At 54.5% G+C, this 23479-nt stretch overlaps 1 protein-coding gene across 2 annotated transcripts in view; it reads left to right on the forward strand.

Annotated features, from left to right (window-relative positions):
• LOC139233943 (growth factor receptor-bound protein 7-like) overlaps positions 1-23479 on the forward strand; it is a 228609-nt gene that overhangs the window by 179414 nt on the left and 25716 nt on the right. For both annotated transcript variants that reach the window (XM_070864627.1, XM_070864628.1), the window contains exons 10-15: positions 1031-1135; positions 2047-2127; positions 7698-7814; positions 12391-12451; positions 16546-16633; positions 21093-21186. In XM_070864627.1, coding sequence (XP_070720728.1) covers positions 1031-1135; positions 2047-2127; positions 7698-7814; positions 12391-12451; positions 16546-16633; positions 21093-21186 — 546 coding nt within the window. The remainder of the gene's footprint in view (positions 1-1030; positions 1136-2046; positions 2128-7697; positions 7815-12390; positions 12452-16545; positions 16634-21092; positions 21187-23479) is intronic.

The raw sequence follows: 23479 nt of genomic DNA on the forward strand, positions 1-23479 counted from the left end.
CAGCACCATGTCTCCCATATATCAAAACTTCCTGTAGCACTGGCTTAATGGAATGAACCATCCTGGTCAGCACCAGTGTGTCCCCAGTGTGTCCCAGTGTGTCCCCAGTGTGTCCCCAGTAACTCCAGTGTCCCCAGTGTGACTCCAGTGTGTCCCAGTGTGTCCCCAGTGTGTCCCCAGTGACTCCAGTATGTCCCAGTGTGACCCCAGTGTGCCCCCAGTGTGTCCCAGTGTCCCCAGTGTGTACCCAGTGTGTCCCCAGTGACCCCAGTGTGTCCCCAGTGTGTCCCCGTGTGTCCGAGTGTGTCCCCAGTGTGTCCCCAGTGACCCCAGTGTGCACCCAGTGTGTCCCAGTGTCTTCCCAGTGTGTCCCCAGTGTGCACCCAGTGTGTCCCCAGTGTGTCCCCAGTGTGTCCCAGTGTCCCCAGTGTGCACCCAGTGTCCCCCAGTGTCCCCAGTGTGTCCCCAAAGTGTCCCCGTGTGTCCGAGTGTGTCCCCAGTGTGTCCCCATGTGCCTCAGGCTCCCTCCACTGCTGCAGACGTCAATCCCGAGCTGAACATTTCTACCCCGGGCCTGACCATCCAGCCGACCCACGGTAGCCCCTGCGTCCGCACCTCCGTCCTCGCACCGTCACAACGCGGCTTACATTCCGACAGGCTTCCCTCGTCACAAGCTCTCCTCACGCCGCCTCAAACTCCCAATTTATTCACAGTTCCCTCGCTCCAGACCTCTCCTAAACCCCCATCATCCCAAACCCGTCCTTCCCCGAGTCATCGGCTGTGTCCCCATCGAACTAACCTCATCGGCACATCCACTTCCCCACCGTTTCTCTGCATACCTCGGTATTCACTCCAACCCAACTCCCCACAACACTCAATTATTCTATGTCCCAGCTCCCCCACACTGTCACTCAGTAACCCCTCGACCCCAGTGCCCTGTGTTACTGACTGTATCTCTACTGATGTTAATCCAGCTCCTTCGCACTGTCACTCAGTAAGCTCTTCCTCGGTCTGTGTGTGTTGCCCACAGGTGAGCCGGCTGGGGTTGGGCCATGGACGGAAGGACCTGGGGCTGCTGTGCTCGGAGGACGAGCAGAGCCGGACCTGCTGGATGACAGCGTTCCGCCTCTTCAAGGTCAGTCTGAGCGATGGCGATGGTTGTGCGGGTTAGTGAGGGAGCTGGGGGAGTGGGCGGGGCTCGGAGCCCAGGGTCAGGTCTGGGTGCAACAGGGATTGAGGGTCATGGGGCTCTCGGGATTCGGGGGCCTCGGGGTCTTGGGGCTCTCGGGGTTCTCGGGGTTCAGGGCCCTTGGGGTTCGAGGCTCTTGGAGTTCAGGGGCTCTCGGGGTTCGTGGCCCTCGGGATTCGGGGGCCTCGGGGTCTCGGGGCTCTCGGGGTTCAGGGCCCTTGGGGTTCGGGGCTCTTGGAGTTCAGGGGCTCTCGGGGTTCGGGGCCCTCGGGATTCGGGGGCCTCGTCTCTCGGCAGACCTGAGATCCCGTGAAGCTGTTCAAGGGCTACTGGGAGAAATTTCAAGGGATCTCTCCAGGCCGACCCTTGACCAGGGGGCGGGTATTTCAAACTCCCGACCAATCCCAAGGGAAACGGGTTCTGCCCGTGTCCTGGACCAGAGCCCTCCCCCACCTCCTCCCCCTCCTCCTCGGCCCTCCCCCTCGACCCTCGCTCCTCCACCCGTCCCACTCCCCCTTCCTACCTCCCCCTCCTCCCCCGTCACCCACCCTTCCCTCTTCCTCTCCCCCCATCCCTCCCTTCCCCCTCCACCTGCCCCTCCCCACTCCTCCCTCCCCCACCTGCTCCCCCACCCCCTCCCCCTCCGCACTCACCAAGCCCGGGCATTTGGGGGCCCTGATCTGGAATTGGAAAATTGGAAAGGGGAAAGAATGGGGCTGTGGCATTTGTTGCAAACCTCCAGCAAGGAGCCGGCCCGACAGGAGAGGCCACAAGGCCTCCTTCTGTGTGGTAAGATTCTGCCACCTCTCGCGCTCAGATAGCCGCCATTACATGCTAACCGTCTCTCTGTCCCTCAGCTTGGCACACAGCTCTGCCTCAACTACCAGATCACCCAGCACAGGAAGCAGCAGCAATCCTGGAGCCAACCGTCGCCCATGGTAAGTCTGTCCCACAGCCACTCCCTGTACCCCCTCCCCCCTCCCCACCCCCCTACCCCCTCCCCTCCCCCTACCCCTCCCTACCCTCTCCGTCCCCCTCCTCCTTCCCCCTCGGCTTCCCTTTCCTCCCCTCACCCTCCCCTCCCCCCACCCCGCTCCCCACCTCCCGCCCCCCTCCCCACCCCACCCCCATCCCCCTCTCCTCCTCATCCCTCTCCCCCCTCCTCGTCCCCCTTCCCTCCCCATCCCTCCTCCACTGCCCCCCTCCCCCCGCCTCCCCAAAGCCCAGACACAGCAGACCTGAACCTGCCAACACACAGCCTGATTATTTAATCATTTCCAGAATCATTCGATTATTGAGAAACTATTCTCTGTTTTTGTGCTTTTCAGTTTCACTTCTGACATTGGTGTGAAATTGACGGAACCGCGCGTTATTACATTTTAGAAATGACTGGTATTTTGAAGCCTGAAATCTCTCCGAGCTCAGCGGCTTTATCACCGATGTAAATGCTTCATATCGCTGCGATAACCAACCCCCCCTCCCCATCGTGGATCCGTGAGTGAAGCCACTGCCCGCTGTGGGACTGACCGCGCGGAGCACCTTCACTCCACGGTACACAGGGTGCCGCGTCTGGTGGGCTCAGTCAGTCGTGGTGGGCTACCGCAACTCCCAGCCTGGGGTAGGGAGCAGAGTCCAGCCACTGGCTCAACTCCCCATCACTGCCAGCCAGTCCCGCTGGAGTGTGTGAGTGTGTGAGTGAGTGAGTGTGTGGGTGCCTGAGTGAGTGAGTGTGTGATTGTGTGAGTGTGTGGGTGAGTGCCTGAGTGAGTGAGTGAGTGAGTGAGTGAGTTATTGTGTGAGTGAGTGTGTGAAAAATGAATGAGTGAGTGTGTGAGTGAGTGTGCAAGTGAGTGAGTGTGTGAGTGAGTGAATGAGTGTGAGTGAATGTGTGAGTGAGTGAGTGAATGTGTGAGTGGGTGAGTGAGTGGGTGAGTGAGTGGGTAATTGAGTGAATGTGTGAGTGAGTGGGTGGGTGAATGAGTGAGTGGGTAATTGAGTGAACGTGTGAGTGAATGAGTGAGTGGGTGGGTGAGTGAGTGAGTGAATTAGTGAGTGGGTGATTGAGTCAATGTGTGCGAGAGTGCGTGAGTGCGTGTGTGCATGTGTGTGTGGAATGTGGCCTGGCGTGATGCTCTTACAGTTGAATAGCCTGTGTGAGGGCCTGAATGGAAGCCAGAGCTGGGAAGAGTTGCCTTGAATTGATAGGAAACCTGAGCAGGTGTAAGTGAGGTGCCTGCCTTGCCCCGTTGCCCAGTGCCCGCAGGGCAGGAGGGGGACATGGGGCCATGGCGGGCTTGTGTTGGCGGAGTGTGTCGCTCCCTGGGCTAGGGTGGGTGGTGTCATGTATTCAACCAGCATTGTAACCCATGTATAATCTGACCTAAGTTGTACACTGTGAGAACAATGACCACTAGGTGGTGAACTTGTGGGAGACACTCCTAACCTGGACCTTCAGATATAAAAGGGGAAGCTCCACCCACTTCCATCATTTGAGTGCTAAGGAATAAAGGATAGGTCACAGACTGACCTTCTCTCAAGCATGGGCCTTGTGTGCATTTATACTGTATAGTAAGGACGTATCAATGGCGACGAGAAACTGGGATTTAAACCACGCGAGCATGGCCACGAGCAGAACAGACGAGAGGTACTGTGTTAAGGAATGGTTGGGACAGAGATTCAACATTGTTAAAGCAGCACACAGTTCTCCAGGCAGACATGGGCAATCGGGCATGCCCCAACATGTAGTCGAACCCAGAGGGGGAGTTCGACAGAGACAATGGCAAGCTGAACGGCGATTCACGCCATTGCAAGGGACAATGTGGCCAGTAATGGGGCCATCAACACCTGTTAATGGTGCACTCAAGGACAATAACAGAGGCAGTCAGGGACGATCGACTGGCAAGGGACCTTTTTTTTCAAACAGCAGCTCATGTTGGAGGCGTGGAAGCACATACTCGGCCGGAGTTTGCAGAGATGAGCAAAATACCTGCAGAAATTGCAGAAATGGACACTGGGGGAAATCGCTGGAAGCTGAAGTTCAGCGAGTTCATGTGGAGCACGTATACAGTTCATACACCAGGACGCCACCGATAATGATGAAAGTGCTCCTCAATGGCATCCCAGTATCAATGGATGGGTTCCTGATGGGTATGAAACAGTTCAAAAAGTTGTGGGCGTCCAAGGCCAGGAGGCCAAAATTATCGGCAATTGACGCACAGCTACGAACATACACAAAGCAGATCATTCCGGTGCTAGGCAGCGCCACGGTAGTCGTGACCCACAAAGATTCGGAGATCAGGTTGCCACTCTGGGTTGTCCCGGGAGACGGTCCCGCACTACTGGGGAGGAATTGGCTTGCTGTCATGAACTGGAAATGGAGCGATGTCAATGCAATTTCCTCTGTGGAGCGAGTATCATGCTCACAGATCCTGGATAAATTTGACTCATTATTTCATCCCGGCATTGGCACTTTCATGGGGGCCAAGGTAGTGATTCACATAAACCCGGACGCCAGGCCAGTACACCACAAGGCCAGAGCGGTGCCGTCCGTGATGCGGGAAAAGATAGAAGGCGAATTGGACCGCCTGCTGAGGGAAGGCATCATCTCGCCAGTCGAATTCAGTGACTGGGCGAGCCCGATCGTGCTGGTGCTCAAGGCGGATGGGTCGGTCAGGATATGTGGTGATTACAAGGCCACCATCAATCGGGTGTCACTCCAAGACCAGTACCCACTACTGAGAATGGAGGACCTCTTTGCGATGCTATTCAGTGGCAAACTTTTTTCAAAATTGGACCTGACCTCAGCTTACATGACCCAGGAGCTGGCGAGTGAGTCGAAGAAGCTGACCACCATCACGACACACAAGGGATTGTTTGAGTACAACAGATGTCCGTTCGGGATTCGCTCGGCCGCCGCGATCTTCCAACAAAATATGGAAAGCCTCAAGTCGATTCCAGGGACGGTGGTTTTTCAGGACGACATCCTCATCACGGGTTACGATACTGAAGAACACCTCCACAACCTGGAGGAGATGCTACGCAGACTGGACCGGGTAGGGCTGCGACTGAAAAAGGCGAAGTGCGTCTTCCTAGCTCCAGAGGTAGAATTCCTAGGGATGAGGGTAGCAGCAGACAGGATCAGCCCTACTGCATCCAAGACGGAAGCGATCCAGAGAGCACCCAGACCCCGTAACACGACGGGGCTGCGTTCGTTCCTGGGGCTCCTGAACTATTTTGGTAACTTTCTTCCTAAATTGAGCACGCTGCTAGAGTTGCTACACGTGCTCCTACGCAAAGGTCGTGAATGGGTCAGGGGGGACAGCCAGGAAAGGGCTTTTAATAGAGCACGCAATTAGTTATGTTCCAACAATCTGTTAACGCTATATGACCCATGTAAGAAACTTGTGTTAACGTGCGATGCGTCATCCTATGGTGTCGGGTGTGTGTTGCAGCACGTTAATGCCAAGGGTCAGTTACAGCCGGCAGCTTATGTCCCAGGCAGAAAGGGGTTACGGGATGGTAGAAAAGGAGGCGCTCGCATGTGTATATGCGGTAAAGAAAATGCACCAGTACCTGTTTGGCAGGAAATTTGAGCTGGAGACAGATCACAAACCCCTAACGTCCCTTTTGGCCGACAACAAGGCCATAAATGCAAACGCATCGGCCCGCATACCGAGGTGGGCACTCACGTTAGCCGCCTATGACTACACAATTCGGCACCGATGCACTCAGCAGGCTCCCACTAGCCACCACTGAGGGGGCTACCGAACATGGTGCTGAGATGGTCATGGCTGTTGAAGCTTTCGGAAGCGAAGGCTCACCCGTGACAGCCCGTCAGATTAAAGTCTGGACAAATAGAGACCCGCTATTGTCTCTAGTCAAGAAATGTGTCCTGAATGGGGCCTGGGCAGCCACGTACAGGGCATGCCTTGAGGAATTTAAACCATTTCACAGGCGCAGGGATGAACTCTCGATTCAGGCCTACTGTGGGGAAACTGCGTAGTCATGTCCCAGACGGGCAGAGAGGTGTTCATCAGAGAACTCCACAATGAGCACCCGGGCATTGTCACGATGAAGGCAATTGCCAGGTCACACGTTTGGTGGCCAGGGATAGACGCAGATCTGGAACTTTGTGTTCGCAGGTGCAACACGTGTGCCCAGCTGGGCCATGCGCCCAGGGAAGCCCCCCTTAGCCCCTGGCCATGGCCCGCCAAGTCTTGGTCACGCATCCATGTGGACTACGCAGGTCCTTTCATGGGGAAAATGTTTTTGGTTGTAGTAGACGCCTACTCCAAATGGATCGAGGGTGACATTTTAAATTCAAGCACATCCTCTGCCACGGTAGAAAGTCTACGGGCAATGTTCGCCGCCCACAGTCTACCGGACATCTTGGTCAGCGACAATGGCCCGTGCTTCACAAGCACTGAATTCCAGGACTTCATGGCAGGCAATGGAATTAACCATGTCAGAACGTGCACCGTTCAAGCCGGCCTCAAACGGCCAGGCAGAACAAGCAGTGCAGATAATCTAACAGGGGATGCACAGAATCCAAGGGGGTTCCCTACAATGCCGCTTATCACGCCTCCTGTTGGCCTACAGATCCCGACCACACTCGCTCACAGGGGTTCCACCCGCAGAGCTGCTAATGAAAAGGACGCTCAAAACCCAGTTATCCCTTATACACCCCACCATGAAAGAAATTGTCGAGAGCAGGCGCCAGTCACAATATCACTATCATGACAGGAATGCGAGGCCGCGATGTATTGATGTAAATGATCCTGTTTTTGTCCTCAACTACGCTGCAGGGCCCAAATGGCTCGCAGGCACTGTGGTTGCCAAAGAGGGAAATAGGATTCTGGTAGTTAAACTTACTAATGGACAAATCTGCCACAAACATGTGGATCAAACAAAAAGGAGGTTCAGCAACCCCAGAGAAGAAGCAGAGGAAGAACACGATATAGACTTCACTCCTCCACAGGTGATCAAACACAGGAACCAAGTGGCGGAGAGCCCAGACACTGTGGGCAGTCCGGACAGACCTGAGGCACCACAAACAGCAGACACTCAAGCCAGCGCCCAACAACCGGAGCCCCAACTCAGGCGCTCTACATGAGAGCGTAAACCACCAGAGAGACTCAAACTGTGATCCCAATAAGACTTTGGGGGGGGAAGTGATGTCATGTATTCAACCAGCATTGTAACCCATGTATAATCTGATCTAAGTTGTACACTGTGAGAACACTGACCACTAGGTGGTGAACTTGTGGGAGACACTCCTAACCTGGACCTTCAGATATAAAAGGGGAAGCTCCACCCACTTCTATCACTTGAGTGCCAAGGAATAAAGGACAGGTCACAGACTGACCTTCTCTCAAGCAGGGCCTTGTGTGCATTTATACTGTATAGTAAGGACGTATCAGGTGGTCCATGTCCAACGGGCTGTGAGAGTCAGCAGGAATGTTTAGCTGCCTGTGTACACATGACTGACAGCGTTTTCCCTCCCTCACAGAGAAACCTGTCGGACAATTGTCTGGTCCCCATGGATTTCTCGGGATGCACCGGCCGAGTGATTGAGAACCCCACCGAGGCCTCGTCAGTGGCAGAGGAGGAGGCCCATGCCTGGCGGGTAGGAGACCGGGCACAGCCCCCATTGTTCAGGGGTTGGTGGGTGTTTCTGACGGGGAAGGAGAGCGGCTTGTGGCACACAATGACACAGCACAGAAGGAGGCCATTCCGCCCATCGTGCATGTGCCAGCTCTTTGTTGATTGTGTCAGCAGTGACTCTCGCCTCCGGGTCAGAAGGTTGTGGGTTCAAGTCCCACTCCAGGCACTTGAGCACAAAAATCCAAGCTGACACTCCAGGGCAGTACTGAGGGAGCACCGCACTGTCGGAGGGGCAGTACTGAGGGAGTGCCGCACTGTCGGAGGGGCTGTACTGAGGGAGTGCCGCACTGTCGATGGGGCGGTACTGAGGGAGCGCTGCACTGGCAGAGGGGCAGTACTGAGGGAGCACTGCACTGGCGGAGGGGCAGTACTGAGGGAGTGCCGCACTGTCGGAGGGGCGGTACTGAGGGAGCGCTGCACTGGCGGAGGGGCAGTACTGAGGGAGTGCTGCACTGTCAGAGGGGCAGTACCAAGGGAGTGCCGCACTGTCGGAGGGGCGGTACTGAGGGAGAGCTGCACTGTCGGAGGGGCAGTACTGAGGGAGCACCGCACTGTCGGAGGGGCAGTACTGAGGGAGTGCCACACTGTCGGAGGGGCGGTACTGAGGGAGCGCTGCACTGTCGGAGGGGCAGTACTGAGGGAGCGCTGCACTGGCGGAGAGGCAGTACTGAGGGAGCGCTGCACTGGCGGAGGTGCCGTCTTTCGCATGACACATTAAACTGTAACCCCTCTCAGGTGGATGTAAAAGATCCCAGACACGATTTCGAAGAAGAGCAGGGGAGTTCTCCCCGGTGTCTTGGGACCAATATTTATCCCTCAATCAACACCACTAAAACAGAATATCTGGTCATTGTCACATTGCTTTGTGTGGGAGCTTGCTGTGCACAAATTGGCTGCTGCGATTCCAACGTTACAACAGTGACTACACTCCAAAAGTACTTCATTGGCTGCAAAGCGCTTTGGGTCATCCTAAGGTTGTGAAAGGCGCTATATAAATGCAAATCTTGAAAGAGCGATCCAATTAGTCCAACTCCTTTGCTCTTTCCCAATAATCTTTTCCTTTTCAAGTATTTATCCAATTCCCCATTTGAAAGTTACGATTGAATCTGCTCCCACCGCCCTTTCAGGCAACGTGTTCCCGATCACAGCAACTCACTGCGAAAACACATTCTCCTCACCTCCCCTCTGGTTCCATCGCCGATTATCGTCAATCTGTGTCCCACTGGTTACCAGCCCTCCTGCCCCCGGGAACAGTTTCTCCTTATTTACTGGTTCATGATTTTGAACACCTCGATCAAATCTCCTCTCAACCTTCTCTGCTCCAAGGAGAACAACCCCAGCTTCTCCAGTCTATCCACGTAACTGAAGTCCCTCATCCCTGGAACCATTCTGGTAAACCTATTCTGCACCCTCTCCAAGGCCTTCACATCCTTCCTAAAGTGCGGTACCCAGAATTGGACACAATACTCCAGTTGAGGCCGAACCAGTGTTTTATAAAGTTTAGCATAACTTCCTTGCTTCTATACTCTGTGTCACTGTTTATAAAGGTAAAGATCTCATCTGCTTATAACAGTCTTCTCAACCTGCCCTGCCACCTTCAGCGATTTGTGTATGTACACCCCCAAGTCTCTCTGTTCCTGCACCCCCTTTATATTGCCCGTTGCAGTTACAGCAAAACCCCCTCGACAAGAACTTATATTTATATAGCGCCTTTAATGTAGTAAACCGTCCCAAGGCACTACACAGGAGCGATTATCAAACAAAATGTGACACCGAGCCACTTAAAGAGATATTAGGACTGATGACCAAAAGCTGGGTCAAAGAGGTAAGTTTTAAGGAGCATCGTAAAGGAGGAGAGAGAGAGGCGGAGAGGTTTAGGGAGGGAGTTCCAGAGCTTAATGTCCAGGCAACGGCACGGCCACCAATGGTGGAGCGATTATAATTAGGGATGCTCAGGGGAACAGAATTTGAGGAGTGCAGACATTTCGGGGGCGGGGGCGAGGGGCGAGGCCATGGAGGGATTTGAAAACAAGGATAAGAATTTTAAATTTGAGGCATTGCCGGATCGGGAGCCAATGTAGGTCAGCGAGCACAGGGGGTGATGGGTGAGCGGGACTCGGTGCGAGTTAGGGCACGGGGCAGTGAGCACAGGGGGTGATGGGTGAGCGGGACTTGGTGCGAGTTAGGACACGGGGCACAGGGGGTGATGGGTGAGTGGGACTCGGTGCGAGTTAGTGCACGGGGCAGTGAGCACAGGGGATGATGGGTGAGCGGGGCTGGGTGCGAGTTAGGACACGGGGCAGTGAGCACAGGGGGTGATGGGTGAGCGGGACTCGGTGCGAGTTAGTGCACAGGGCAGTGAGCACAGGGGGTGATGGGTGAGTGGGACGGTGCGAGTTAGGACACGGGGCGGCGAGTACAGGGGGTGATGGGTGAGCGGGACTTGGTGCAAGTTAGGACACGGGACAGTGAGCACAGGGGGTGATGGGTGAGTGGGACTCTGTGCGAGTTAGGACATGGGGCAGTGAGCACAGGGGGTGATGGGTGAGCGGGACTTGGTGCGAGTTAGGACACGGGACAGCGAGCACAGGGGGTGATGGGTGAGTGGGACTCGGTGCGAGTTAGGGCATGGGTCAGTGAGCACAGGAGGTGATGGGTGAGTGGGACTCGGTGCGAGTTAGGACACGGGGCAGCGAGCACAGGGGGTGATGGGTGAGCGGGACTTGGTGCGAGTTAGGACATGGGGCAGTGAGCACAGGGGGTGATAGGTGAGTGGGACTCGGTGCGAGTTAGGACATGGGGCAGTGAGCACAGGGGGTGATGGGTGAGTGGGACTCGGTGCGAGTTAGGACACGGGCAGCAGAGTTTTGGATGTGCTGGAGTTTATAGAGGGTGGAGGGTGGGAGGTCTGGCGGGAACAAGCGGAGGGCTGAGGTTTTCAGCAGCGGATGGGCTCTGAGGAAATAGTGGAACCAGTCGGGTTCTCACTGGACAATGCAAGAGAGGCGTTGGAAGAGGATGGTGTGGTCAATCGAGTGAAAGGCTGCGGGCAGCTCGGGAAGAATGAGGTGTTCTCCACGCTCACAGAAGATGAGATTTGTGAGCTGAGTCAGGGGCGGAAACCTGGTTCAAACATGGAGCAGTTTATTCAGCGTCAGCGACAGTGGCTCCACGCCTGCCCTCAATGCGGGAGTGGGGGTGGGCGCGGGTATGTGTGGGCATCAGATGGGGGTTGGGTCGAGCTGGCAGTAATGCCTCAAGCTCAGTATCTGGGCTCCCACAGCACGAGTGAATACTTGTGTATACAGGTGTGAACACACCCTGAACCCTCTCCGTGGGGCAGTGTTTCTCTCCCCATTGGGGCCAGAACTTCTCCCACTTAATATCAAAAACTGTAGATATCAGGCAGGAACTGAGAATGAGACTGGCAGGGTTACACAGCATTGATACAGAGTAACACTGCCCGCAGGGAGATACAGAGTAACACTGCCCGCAGGGAGATACAGAGTAACGTTGCCCCCAGGGAGATACAGAGTAACGCTGCCCCCAGGGAGATACAGAGTAACGCTGCCCGCAGGGGGATACAGAGTAACACTGCCCCCAGGGGGATACAGAGTAACACTGCCTCCAGGGGGATACAGAGTAACACTGCCCCCAGGGGGATACAAAGTAACACTGCCCCCAGGGGGATACAGAGTAACACTGCCCCCAGGGGGGGATACAGAGTAACACTGCCCCCAGGGAGATACAGAGTAACGCTGCCCCCAGGGTGATACAGAGTAACACTGCCCCCAGGGGGGATACAGAGTAACACTGCCCCCAGGGTGATACAGAGTAACACTGCCCCCAGGGGGATACAGAGTAACACTGCCTCCAGGGGGATACAGAGTAACACTGCCCCCAGGGAGATACAGAGTAACACTGCCCCTAGGGGGGATATAGAGTAACACTGCCCCCAGAGGGGATACAGAGTAACACTGCCCCCAGAGGGGATACAGAGTAACACTGCCCCCAGAGGGATACAGAGTAACACTACCGCCATGGGGGATACAGAGTAACACTGCCCCTAGGGTGATACAGAGTAACACTGCCTCCAGGGGATACAGAGTAACACTGCCCCCAGGGGGGATACAGAGTAACACTGCCCCCAGGGGGGATACAGAGTAACACTGCCCCCAGGGGATACAAAGTAACACTGCCCCCAGAGGAGATACATAGTAACACTGCCCCCAGGCGGATACAGAGTAACACTGCCCCCAGGATGATACAGAGTAACACTGCTACTAGGGCGATACAGAGTAACACTGCCCCCAGGGGATACAGAGTAACACTGCCCCCAGGGTGATACAGAGTAACTCTGCCCCTAGGGAGATACAGAGTAACACTGCCCCCAGAGGGGATACAGAGTAACACTGCCCCCAGAGAGGATACACTGCAGTGCTCATCCCCAGCGGAGGGTCCGAGTCAAGTCTTCATTTCTCGGGTCAGCGACTATGTGTGTTTTTGCGAAGCACTGACTTTGTTTTGTGTTTGTGCAGAGGAAGGGAGTGCAGAGACACAGCCTGCCCAGCCCCTGCCAGGGATCAGTACTCAGTGCAGGTAAGTTACCCGCAGGCCTTGCTCACCAGGCGGGGGCAGGTGGAGATTACACAGGGATGGCGCTAGATTCAGTGAATGGGCAAAATGTGGCAAATGGATTTCAATGTAGGCAAGTGTGAGGTCATCCACTTTGGACATAAAAAGATAGAACACGGAACTTTCTAAATGGTGAAAGGCTAAACACAGTGGTTCCCGACCCTTCCACCAATGAGAACAGTTTCTCTCTATCTACTCTGTCCAGACCCCTCATGATGTTGAACACCTCGATCAAATCTCCTCTCAACCTTCTCTGCTCCAAGGAGAACAACCCCAGCTTCTCCAGTCTGTCCACATCACTGAAGTTCCTCATCCCTGGAACCATTCTGGTCAATCTCCCCTGCAGCCTCTCTGAGGGAGTCATTTTATTTAATAAATTGTTGTTTACAACAATATAAACATTCTCAGAAATGCAGCCGAATCTTTCTGATGATTCGTGCGAAACTAACCAGCGGCAACTGATCGCCAACGGTGTGAAAGCTGCAGACACCCCCAGCGGCACTCCAATCACCCCGGCTGCAAAAAACACTCCTTCAATTCAAATCACAAACCGCCCAGAGTCACAACCAAAACTCCCAAAAATAACCCGTGCGTCGGAGCAGGAGGAGGCCCTTCAGCCCCTCGAGCCTGCTCCGCCATTCAATCAGATCACGGCTGATCTGCATCTTAACTCCATCTGCCCACCTTGGTTCCCTAACCCTTGATACCCTGGCCCAACAGGTATCTGACAATCTCAGTTTTGACATTTTCAATTGAGCTCAGCCTGGACAGTGTTTATGGGTAGAGTGTTCCTCCTGGAGATAATGGTGAATGGGCAGCATAGCTTGGGAACACATTTCACTCTCCTCTCCTTAACATCAACCCATCTAAAACAAGAGTTCAGGGCTCCAGTGTAATATTGTACAGAGCAGCGAGTTATACATTCACCAGTATTATCGCCGATGGGCACACCAGCCCCTTGGGGGTTGCGTGTACAGCGTCTCTGCATGGACTGGGTCTGTGGGCTGATGGCCTTTATTGGTCAGTGTGGCCCAGAATGCCAACAATTCCTTAGGGTTTTAGCCAGGGTCATTGCAAGCACAGGTTTGTGGGAGTTTCTGTTTTCCCTCTCTCTCCCTCCCTCTCTCTCACTGCCTCTCTCTCTGTCTTTGTCTCTATCTCTCTCTCTCTCTGTCTTACTCTGTTGTTCTCTCTCTCTATCTCTTTCTCTCTCTCCCTCTCTCTCTCTCTCACTGTCTCTCTCCGTTTCTCTGTCTCTCTCTCACTATCTCTCTTTCTCTGTCTCTCTCTTTCTCGCTTTTGCTCTGTCTTTCTGTCTCTGTCTCTATCTCTCTCTCTCTGTCCCTCTCTCTTACGGTCTCTCTCGATATATCTCTCTGTTTCTGTCTTTCTCTCTCTCTCTCTGTCTCTCTCTCTTTGACTCTCTCGCTCTTTCTCTGTCTTTCTCTCTCTCTGTCTCTCTCGCTCTCTATCTCTGTTTCTCTCTCTCTCTCTTTCGCTCTCTCTCTCTCTCCCTCTCCGTCTCTGTCTTTCTATCTCTCTGTCTCTGCCTCTCTCTCTCTCTGTCTCGCTCTCTGCTTGTGCTTATCACAAGGGTTTTTCCCCCACCTACTCTCGAGATTACACAGATCTCTGTCAGTGGGGAAACAGTAAGAGATGTTGTTGCAGTTATCAGTGTTTTTATATATTGGGGTGACCATATTTTCTAAACCGATCCAGGGTTGTGCAGGGCGGGAGCAAAACAAGGTCGCCGGGAGGTTGTGAGGCAGCGCGGCCTCGATTTTAAACCGTTGCACAGACACCACAATACGACACACACCTTCATATCATTCCCCAAGATCAGCTGTTGCCTATTGCACTGCCTGCGCTCCCCTCACCCCGGCCTCCCCAGTCCCTCCTCCCCTCCCCCTCCCGGCCTCTCCTCCCTCTCCCCCTCCCCTTCCCTCACCTCACCCAGCCTCTCATCCCCCTCCCCCGGGCTTCGAAACACCAACTGGCCCAGACGCAGAAAGACCGTCCCGGCGCACAGTGAGTCACTGCCCTGGGGGAGGGGAGGGACACAGTGCCCGGGGAGGGGGGGGCGCACTCAGTGCTGGGGGGCACAGTGCCCGGGGGGGTGCACTCAGTGCCGTGGGGCACAGTGCCCAGGGAGGGGGGGATGCACTCAGTGCCGTGGGGCACAGTGCCCAGGGAGGGGGGTGCACTCAGTGCCGGGGAGCACAGTGCCCGGGGAGGGGGGCGCACTCAGTGGCCGGGGGGGCACAGTGCCCAGGGAGGGGGGGATGCACTCAGTGCCGTGGGGCACAGTGCCCAGGGAGGGGGGTGCACTCAGTGCTGGGGAGCACAGTGCCCGGGGAGGGGGGCGCACTCAGTGGCCGGGGGGGCACAGTGCCCAGGGAGGGGGGTGCACTCAGTGCCGGGGGGCACAGTGCCCGGGGAGGGGGGCGCACTCAGTGGCCGGGGGGGCACAGTGCCCAGGGAGGGGGGTGCACTCAGTGCCGGGGGGGCACAGTGCCCGGGGAGGGGGGGTGCACTCAGTGCCGGGGGGCACAGTGCCCAGGGAGGGGGGGATGCACTCAGTGCCGTGGGGCACAGTGCCCGGGGAGGGGGGTGCACTCAGTGCCGGGGGGGCACAGTGCCCGGGGAGGGGGGGGCGCACTCAGTGCCGGGGGGCACAGTGCCAGGGGAGGGGGGCGCACTCACAGTGCCCGGGGAGGGGGGGGCGCACTCAGTGCCGGGGGGCACAGTGCCCGGGGAGGGGGGCGCAATCAGTGCCGGGGGGGCACAGTGCTCGGGGAGGGGGGGTCGCACTCAGTGCCGGGGGGCACAGTGCCCGGGGAGGGGGGACGCACTCAGTGCCGGGGGGGGGCACAGTGCCCGGGGAGGTGGGGCACAGTGCCGGGGGGGGCACAGTACCCGGGGAGGGGGAGCGCACTCAGTGCCGGGGGGGGCACAGTGCCCGGGGAGGGGGGGGCACAGTGCCGGGGGAGGCACAGTGCCCGGGGAGAGGGGACGCACTCAGTGCTGGGGGGGGGGCACAGTGCCCGGGGAGGGGGGGGCGCACTCAGTGCCGGGGGGGGCACAGTGCCCGGGGAGAGGGGACGCACTCAGTGCTGGGGGGGGGGCACAGTGCCCGGGGAGGGGGGGGCGCACTCAGTGCCGGGGGGGGCACAGTGCCCGGGAGGGGGGGCACAGTGCCGGGGGGGGGCACAGTACCCGGGGAGGGGGGGATGCACTCAGTGCCGGGGGGGGGGCACAGTGCCCGGGGAGGGGGGTAGCACTCAGTGCCGGGGGGGGCACAGTGCCCGGGAGGGGGGGCACAGTGCCGGGGGGGGCACAGTACCCGGGGAGGGGGGGCGCACTCAGTGCCGGGGGGCACAGTGCCCGGGGAGGGGGGTAGCACTCAGTGCCGGGGGGGGGCACAGTGCCCGGGAAGGGGGGTAGCACTTAGTGCCGGGGGGCACAGTGCCCGGGGAGGGGGGTAGCACTCAGTGCCGGGGGGGGGCACAGTGCCCGGGGAGGGGGGGGATGCACTCAGTGCCGTGGGGCACAGTGCCCGGGAAGGGGGGTAGCACTCAGTGCCGGGGGGCACAGTGCCCGGGAAGGGGGGCGCACTCAGTGCCGGGGGGCACAGTGCCTGGGGGCAGGGGGGGGAGGGGGGACTCTGTCCCAGAACACGGGTGTGTAAGGTCACCCTGTTATATATTATAATCAGGGGTATCGCCGGGAGCCCCAGGACGGGGTAGACGCTAAGATCCCCGAGCGAGGGGACCAGGCCCTGAGCTGCACACCTCCCACAGTCTAAGCCTTCCGCAGCAACCCGGGTTCCATGAGCGATGGCCCAGTCTCGATTTAAAGACGAGGCAGTGTTACAGACAGACGGGGGAGGGGGAGGTGCCACAGACTCCGGCACAGACCCACGGCGGCTGGTTCGTGTGCCGGTGTCCGTGGACTAATGCCGATTGTTACAGCGGCTCTGTTTCGGGTATAAAGGTGGATTGAGAGCGGAGCCTGACATGGAATTACTTCAATAACACTTTCATTTCTGGTGGATACAGCAATACACAGGACCCAGCCCTGGTTCCACGGACGCATCTCGAGAGAGGAGGCTCACAGGCTGATTATCCAACACGGGCACATTGATGGGTGAGGAGATCGCGCTGTGGCAACTGTGGGGGGTTTAACTGCAAATGAGTAGAGGGCCCGTGGGCTGAGAGGGTGCAAGGAGTTCAGCGACTAAAGGTAAACACCAGAGCAGAGCAGGGTGCAGGGTACAGCAGGGTGGGGCCGGGGCAGGGCCTGGTAGGGCGAGGCAGAGCAGGGCAGGAGCCTGAACAGATCATGCCAGCAACATGTGGAAATAGGATTCGGAGCTGCTGGGTGAGACAACAACAATAACTTATATTTATAGAGCGCCTTTAACGTAGTGAAACGTCCCAAGGTGCTTCACAGGAGTGTTATGAGATTAAAAAATTTGATACCGAGCTGCATAAGTAGAAATGAGTGCAGGTGACCAAAAGCTGGGTCAAAGAGGTAGGTCTTAAGGAGCGTGGAGAGGTTGAGAGGCGGAGAGGCTTAGGCTGGGAGTTGCAGCGCTCGGGGCCCTCAGAATGCCAAGTTAGCGGGTACTGATCTGCTCCGTCTGCACACCATGACGAGCCGGCCCAGTGAATGCAGACTGAGTCACCGCAGGACCAGGGCGGGACAGCAGAGGGCAGCATTGTCTCAGCAACTCATTCCCAGGCCGAGAAACGCCCCTGGAATCCACCAATCCCCTGGCTCACATCGGCGATCGCACAACTGATCCGGTCTGGGAAATTTGGGAGTCCGATAGCTTACTATTTTTTAGTTAGTTGCACTTAGAAGATAAGAACATAAGAAATAGGAGCAGGAGTAGGCTGGCCCCTCGAGCCTGCTCCACCATTCAATAAGATCATGGCTGATCTGATCAGGGACTCAACTCCACTCCCACTCCCCATAACCCTTGACTCCCTTATCGCTCAAAAATCTGTCGATCTCCACCTTAAATATATTCAATGATCCAGCCTCCACAGCTCTCTGGGGCAGAGAATTCCAAAGATTCACGACCTCCTGAGAGAAGAAATTCCCCTTCATCTGTTTTAAATGGGTGACCCTTTATTTTGAAACTATGCCCCCTAGTTCTAGATTTCCTCACGAGTGGAAACATCCTCTCTGCATCTACCCTGTCAAACCCCCTCATTATCTTATATGTTTCGACAAGATCATCTCTCATTCTTCTGAACTCCAACGTGTATAGACCCAACCTCCTCAACCTTTCTTCATAAGTCAACCCCCTCATCTCCGGAATCAACCCACTGAACCTTCTCTGAACAGCCTCCAATGCAAGTATATCCTTCCTTAAATACGGAGACCAAACCTGAACGCAGTACTCCAGGTGTGGCCTCATCAATACCCTGTACAGTTGTAGCAGGACTTCTCTGCTTTTATATTTCATCCCCCTTGCAATAAAGGCTAATGATCACTTGCTGTACCTGCATACTCACTTTTTGTGTTTCATGCACAAGGACCCCCAGGTCCCTCTGTACTGCAGCACTTTGTAATCTCTCCATTTAAATAATAATTTGATTTTTTATTTTTCCTACCAATGTGGATAACCTCACTTTTTCCCACATTATACTCCATCTGTCAGATTTTTGCCCACTCACTTAGCCTGTCTATATCCCTTTGCAGATTTTTTGTGTCCTCTACACAATTTGCTTTCCCACCCATCTTTGTATCATCAGCAAATTTGGCTACATTACACTCGGTCCCTTCATCCAAGTCATTATTATAGATTGTAAATAGTTGAGGACCCAGCACTGATTCCTGCGGCACCCCACTAGTCACTGTTTGCCAACCGGAAAATGATCCATTTATCCCGACTCTCTGTTTTCTGTTAGTTAGCCTTTCCTCTATCTGTGAGAATATATTACCTCCAACCCTGTGAGCTCTTATCTTCTGCAGTAACCTTTTATGTGGCACCTTATTGAATATTTTCTGGAAATCCAAATACATCACATCCACTGGTTCCCCCTTATCCGCCCTGCTCGTTACATCCTCAAAGAACTCCAGCAAATTTGTCAAACATGATTTCCCTTTCATAAAACCATGCTGACTCTGCCTGATTGAATTATGCTTTTCCAAATGTCCTGCTCCTGCTTCCATATAATGGACTCCAGCATTTTCCCAACGACGGATGTTAGGCGAACTGGTGTATAGTTTCCTGCTTTCTGTCTGCCTCCTTTTTATAAAAAGGATATAGAGGCACTGGAGTAGGTTCAAAAAAGATTTACAAAGATGAAACCAGGACCGAGAGGGTATACTGATCAGGAAAGATTGAACAGGCCGGGGCTCTTTTCTTTAGAAAAGCGAGGGCTGAGGGGTGACTTGATGGAGGTCTGTCAGATTATGAAGGATAAACGTACAGCGGGTTTTCTACTTGCCAGCGAGACCAGAACTAGGGGCCAGAAATATAAGACAGTCACTAATAAATCTAATGGGGAATTCAGGAGAAACTTCTTTACTCAGAGAGTGGTGAGAATGTGTAAGATTGCCTGCCTTGTTTCAATCATTGCCTTTATTTAAGTTCAGACCGAGCTTTCTCACCCTCAAGCTGAATTTGAAATTCTACCATGTTATGATCACTCTTCCCAAGAGGATCCTTTACTATGAGATCATTAATTAATCCAGACTCATTACACAGTACCAGATCTAAAATAGTCTGCTCCCTGGTTGGTTCCACAACGTATTGTTCCAAGAAACCATCCTGAATACACTCAATGAACTCTTCCTCAAGGCTACCTTTGCTAATTTGATTTGTCCAATCAATATGAAGATTAAAATCGCCCGTGATTATTGCTGTACCTTTCTTACAAGTATCCATTATTTAGAAACATAGAAACATAGAAAATAGGTTCAGGAGCAGGCCATTCGGCCCTTCGAGCCTACACCACCATTCAATAAGATCATGGCTGATCATTCACCTCAGTACCCCTTTCCTGCTTTCTCTCCATACCCCTTGATCCCTTTAGCCATAAGGGCCGTATCTAACTCCCTCTTGAATATATCCAATGAACTGGCATCAACAACTCTCTGCGGTAGAGAATTCCACAGGTTAACAATTCTCTGAGTGAAGAAGTTTCTCCCCCTAAATGGCTTACCCCTTATCCTTAGACTGTGTCCTCTGGTTCTGGGCTTCCCCAACATCGGGAACATTCTTCCTGCATCTAACCTGTCCAGTCCCGTCAGAATTTTATATGTTTCTATGAGATCCCCTCTCATCCTTCTAAACTCCAGTGAATACAAGCCCAGTCGATCCAGTCTCTCCTCATATGTCAGTCCTGCCATCCCGGGAATCAGTCTGGTGAACCTTCGCTGCACTCCCTCAATAGCAAGAACGTCCTTCCGCAGATTAGGAGACCAAAACTGAACACAATATTCCAGGTGCGGCCTCACCAAGGCCCTGTACAACTGCAGTAAGACCTCCCTGCTCCGATACTCAAATCCCCTAGCTATGAAGGGCAACACACCATTTGCCTTCTTCACCATCTGCTGTACCTGTATGCCAACTTTCAAAGACTGATGTACCATGACACCCAGGTCTCGCTGCACCTCCCCTTTTCCTAATCTGCCGCCATTCAGATAATATTCTGCCTTCGTGTTTTTGCCCCCAAAGTGGATAACCTCACATTTATCCACATTATACTGCATCTGCCATGCATTTGCCCGCTCACCTAACCTGTCCAAGTCACCCTGCAGCCTCCTAGTGTCCTCCTCACAGCTCACACCGCCACCCAGCTTAGTATCATCTGCAAACTTGGAGATATTACACTCAATTCCTTCATCTAAATCATTAATGTATATTGTAAATAGCTGGGGTCCCAGCACTGAGCCCTGCGGCACTCCACTAGTCACTGCCTGCCATTCTGAAAAGGACCCGTTTATCCCGACTCTCTGCTTCCTGTCTGCCAACCAGTTCTCTATCCATGTCAATACATTACCCCCAATACCATGTGCTGTAATTTTGCACACCAATCTCTTGTGTGGGACCTTGTCAAAAGCCTTTTGAAAGTCCAAATACACCACATCTATTGGTTCTCCCTTGTCCACTCGACCAGTTACATCCTCAATAAATTCCAGAAGATTCGTCAAGCATGATTTCCTTTTCATAAATCCATGCTAACTTGGACCGATCCTGTCACTGCTTTCCAAATGCGCTGCTATTTCATCCTTAATAATTGATTCCAACATTTTCACCACTACTGATGTCAGGCTAACCGATCTCGGTCTATAATTTCTTGATTTAGACTCCGTCTTACAGTGTGGCTACTGTTAGGGGACCTATGGACTATGCCTCTCCTCTCCCCCGCACTCTGTGTCACTGACTGTATCTGTACTGATGTTAATCCAGCTCCCTCACACTGTCTCTCAGTGGGGTTTTATATCAGTATCCCCTGTTATTGGAGTTCACAGATTGGAGGGGAATATGAATCGGAAATAAACCCCTGCAGTGAGTACGAAATGATCTCACTCAGTATGGCTCTGATCTGGAGGTATTTATTTGTGTCCCTCTCTCTTGATTCAGCGTGTTCCTGATGCGGGAGAGCCAACGGACGCCCAAGAGCTTCGTACTGACCCTCAGCCACCATCACAAGACCAAGCACTTCCTGATTGTCCCGGTAATCTTGTCCACAGTTACTGACCGAAAATGATAATAAAGGGCTCCCCTTGCAGTGATCCCATGCTGATCGCAGCCCCCAGTGAGTGTCAGTGTGTGTGGGACCCGTACCCCAGTGAGTGTCAGTGTGTGTGGGACCCGTACCCCAGTAAGAGTCAGTGTGTGTGGAACTGTACCCCAGTGAGAGTCAGTGTGTGTGGGACTGTACCCCAGTGAGAGTCAGTAAATGTTTGGGACCCGTACCCCAGTGAGAGTCAGTGTGTGTGGAACTGCACCCCAGTGAGAATCAGTGTGTGAGGGACCCATACCCCAGTGAGAGTCAGTGTGTGTGGAACTGTTCCCTAGTGAGAGTCAGTGTGTGTGGAACTGCACCCCAGTGAGAATCAGTGTGTGAGGGGCCCATACCCCAGTGAGAGTCAGTGTGTGTGGAACTGTTCCCTAGTGAGAGCCAGTGTGTGTGGGACTGAACCCCAGTTAGAGTCAATGTGTGTGGGAACCGTATCCCAGTGAGACTCGTGTGTGTGGGACCCATACCACAGTGAGAGTCAGTATGTGTGGAACCGTACCCCAGTGAGAGTCACTGTGTGTGGAACTGTACCCCACTGAGAGTCAGTGTATGTTTTGGCCCCGTACCCCAGTGAGAGTCAGTGTCTGTGGAACTGTACCCCAATAAGAGTCAGTGTGTGGGGGACCCGTACCCCAGTGAGAGCCAGTGTGTAGGGGAACCGTACTCCAGTGAGAATCAGTGTGTGTGGGAACTGTACCCCAGTGAGAGTCAGTGTGTGTGGAATTGTGCCCCAGTGACAGTCACTGTGTGTGGGACTGTACCCCAGTGAGAGTCAGTGTGTGTGGGATGCGTACCCCAGTGAGAGTAAGTGTTTGTGGGACTGTTCCCCAGTGAGAGTCAGTGTGTGGGGGACCCGTACCCCAGTGAAAGTCAGTGTGTGTCGGAAACGTACCCCAGTGAAAGTCAGTGTGTGTCGGACACGTACCCCAGTGAGAGTCATTCTGTGTGGAACTGTACCCTAGTGAGAGTCAGTGTGTGTGAGACTGTACCCCAGTGAGAGTCAGTGTGTGTGGGACCCGTACCCCAGTGAAAGTCAGTGTATGTTTGGGACCCGTACCCCAGTGAGCGTCAGTTTGTGTGGAACAGTTCCCCAGTGAGAGTCAGTGTGTGTGGGACCCATACCCCAGTGAGAGTCAGTGTGTGTGGGACTGTACCCCAGTGAGAATCAAGGTGTGTGGGACCCGTACCCCAGTGAAAGTCAGTCTATGTGGGAAAGTACCTCAGTGAGAGTCAGTGTGTGTGGAACTGTACCGCAGTGAGAGTCAGTTTGTGTGGGATCCGTACCTCAGTGAGAGTCAGTGTGTGTGGGACCCGTACCACAGTGAGAGTCAGTACGTGTTGGATTGTACCCCAGTGAGAGTCAGTGTGTGAGGGACCCATACCCCAGTGAGAGTCAGTACGTGTTGGATTGTACCCCAGTGAGAGTCAGTGTGTGTTGGATTGTACCCCAGTGAGAGTCAGTGTGTGTGGGACCCGTACCCCAGTGAGAGTCAGTGTGTGTGGGACCCGTACCCCAGTGAGAGCCAGTGTGTGTGGGACCCGTACCCCAGTGAGAGTCAGTCAGTGTGGCACTGTACTCCAGTGAGAGTCATTCTGTGTGGAACTGTACCCCAGTGAGAGTAAGTGTGTGTGAGACTGTACCCCAGTGAGAGTCAGTTTGTGTTTGGAACCCGTACCCCAGTGAGAGTCGTCTGTGTGGGACTGTTCCCCAGTGAGAGTCAATGTGTGTGGGAATGTACACCAGTGAGAGACAGTGTGTGTGGGACTGTCCCCCAGTGAGAGTCAGTGTGTGTGGAACTGTACCTCAGTGAGGGTCAGTGTATGTTTGGGACCAGTACCCCAGTGAGAGTCAGTGTGTGTGGAACTGTACCCCAGTGAGAGTCAGTGTATGTTTGGGACCCGTACCCCAGTGAGAGTCACTGTGTGTGGGACAGTACCCCAGTGAGAGTCAGTTTGTGTGGAAATATACCCCAGTGAGAATCAGTGTGTGTGGGACCCTTACCCCAGTGAGAGTCAGTGTGTGGGGGAACTGTACCCCAGTGAGAGTCAGTGTGTGTGGGACTGTACCCCAGTGAGAGTCAGTGTGTGTGGGACCCGTACCCCAGTGAGAGTCAGTGTGTGTGGAAACTGTATCCCAGTGAGAGTCAGTGTGTGTGGCACCCGTACCCCAGTGAGAGTCAGTGTGTGTGGGAACTGTACCCCAGTGAGAGTCAGTGTGTGTGGGACT

Source organism: Pristiophorus japonicus, chromosome 21 (assembly GCF_044704955.1).
Source record: "Pristiophorus japonicus isolate sPriJap1 chromosome 21, sPriJap1.hap1, whole genome shotgun sequence".
In the NCBI taxonomy this organism is placed as follows: Eukaryota; Metazoa; Chordata; class Chondrichthyes; family Pristiophoridae; genus Pristiophorus; species Pristiophorus japonicus.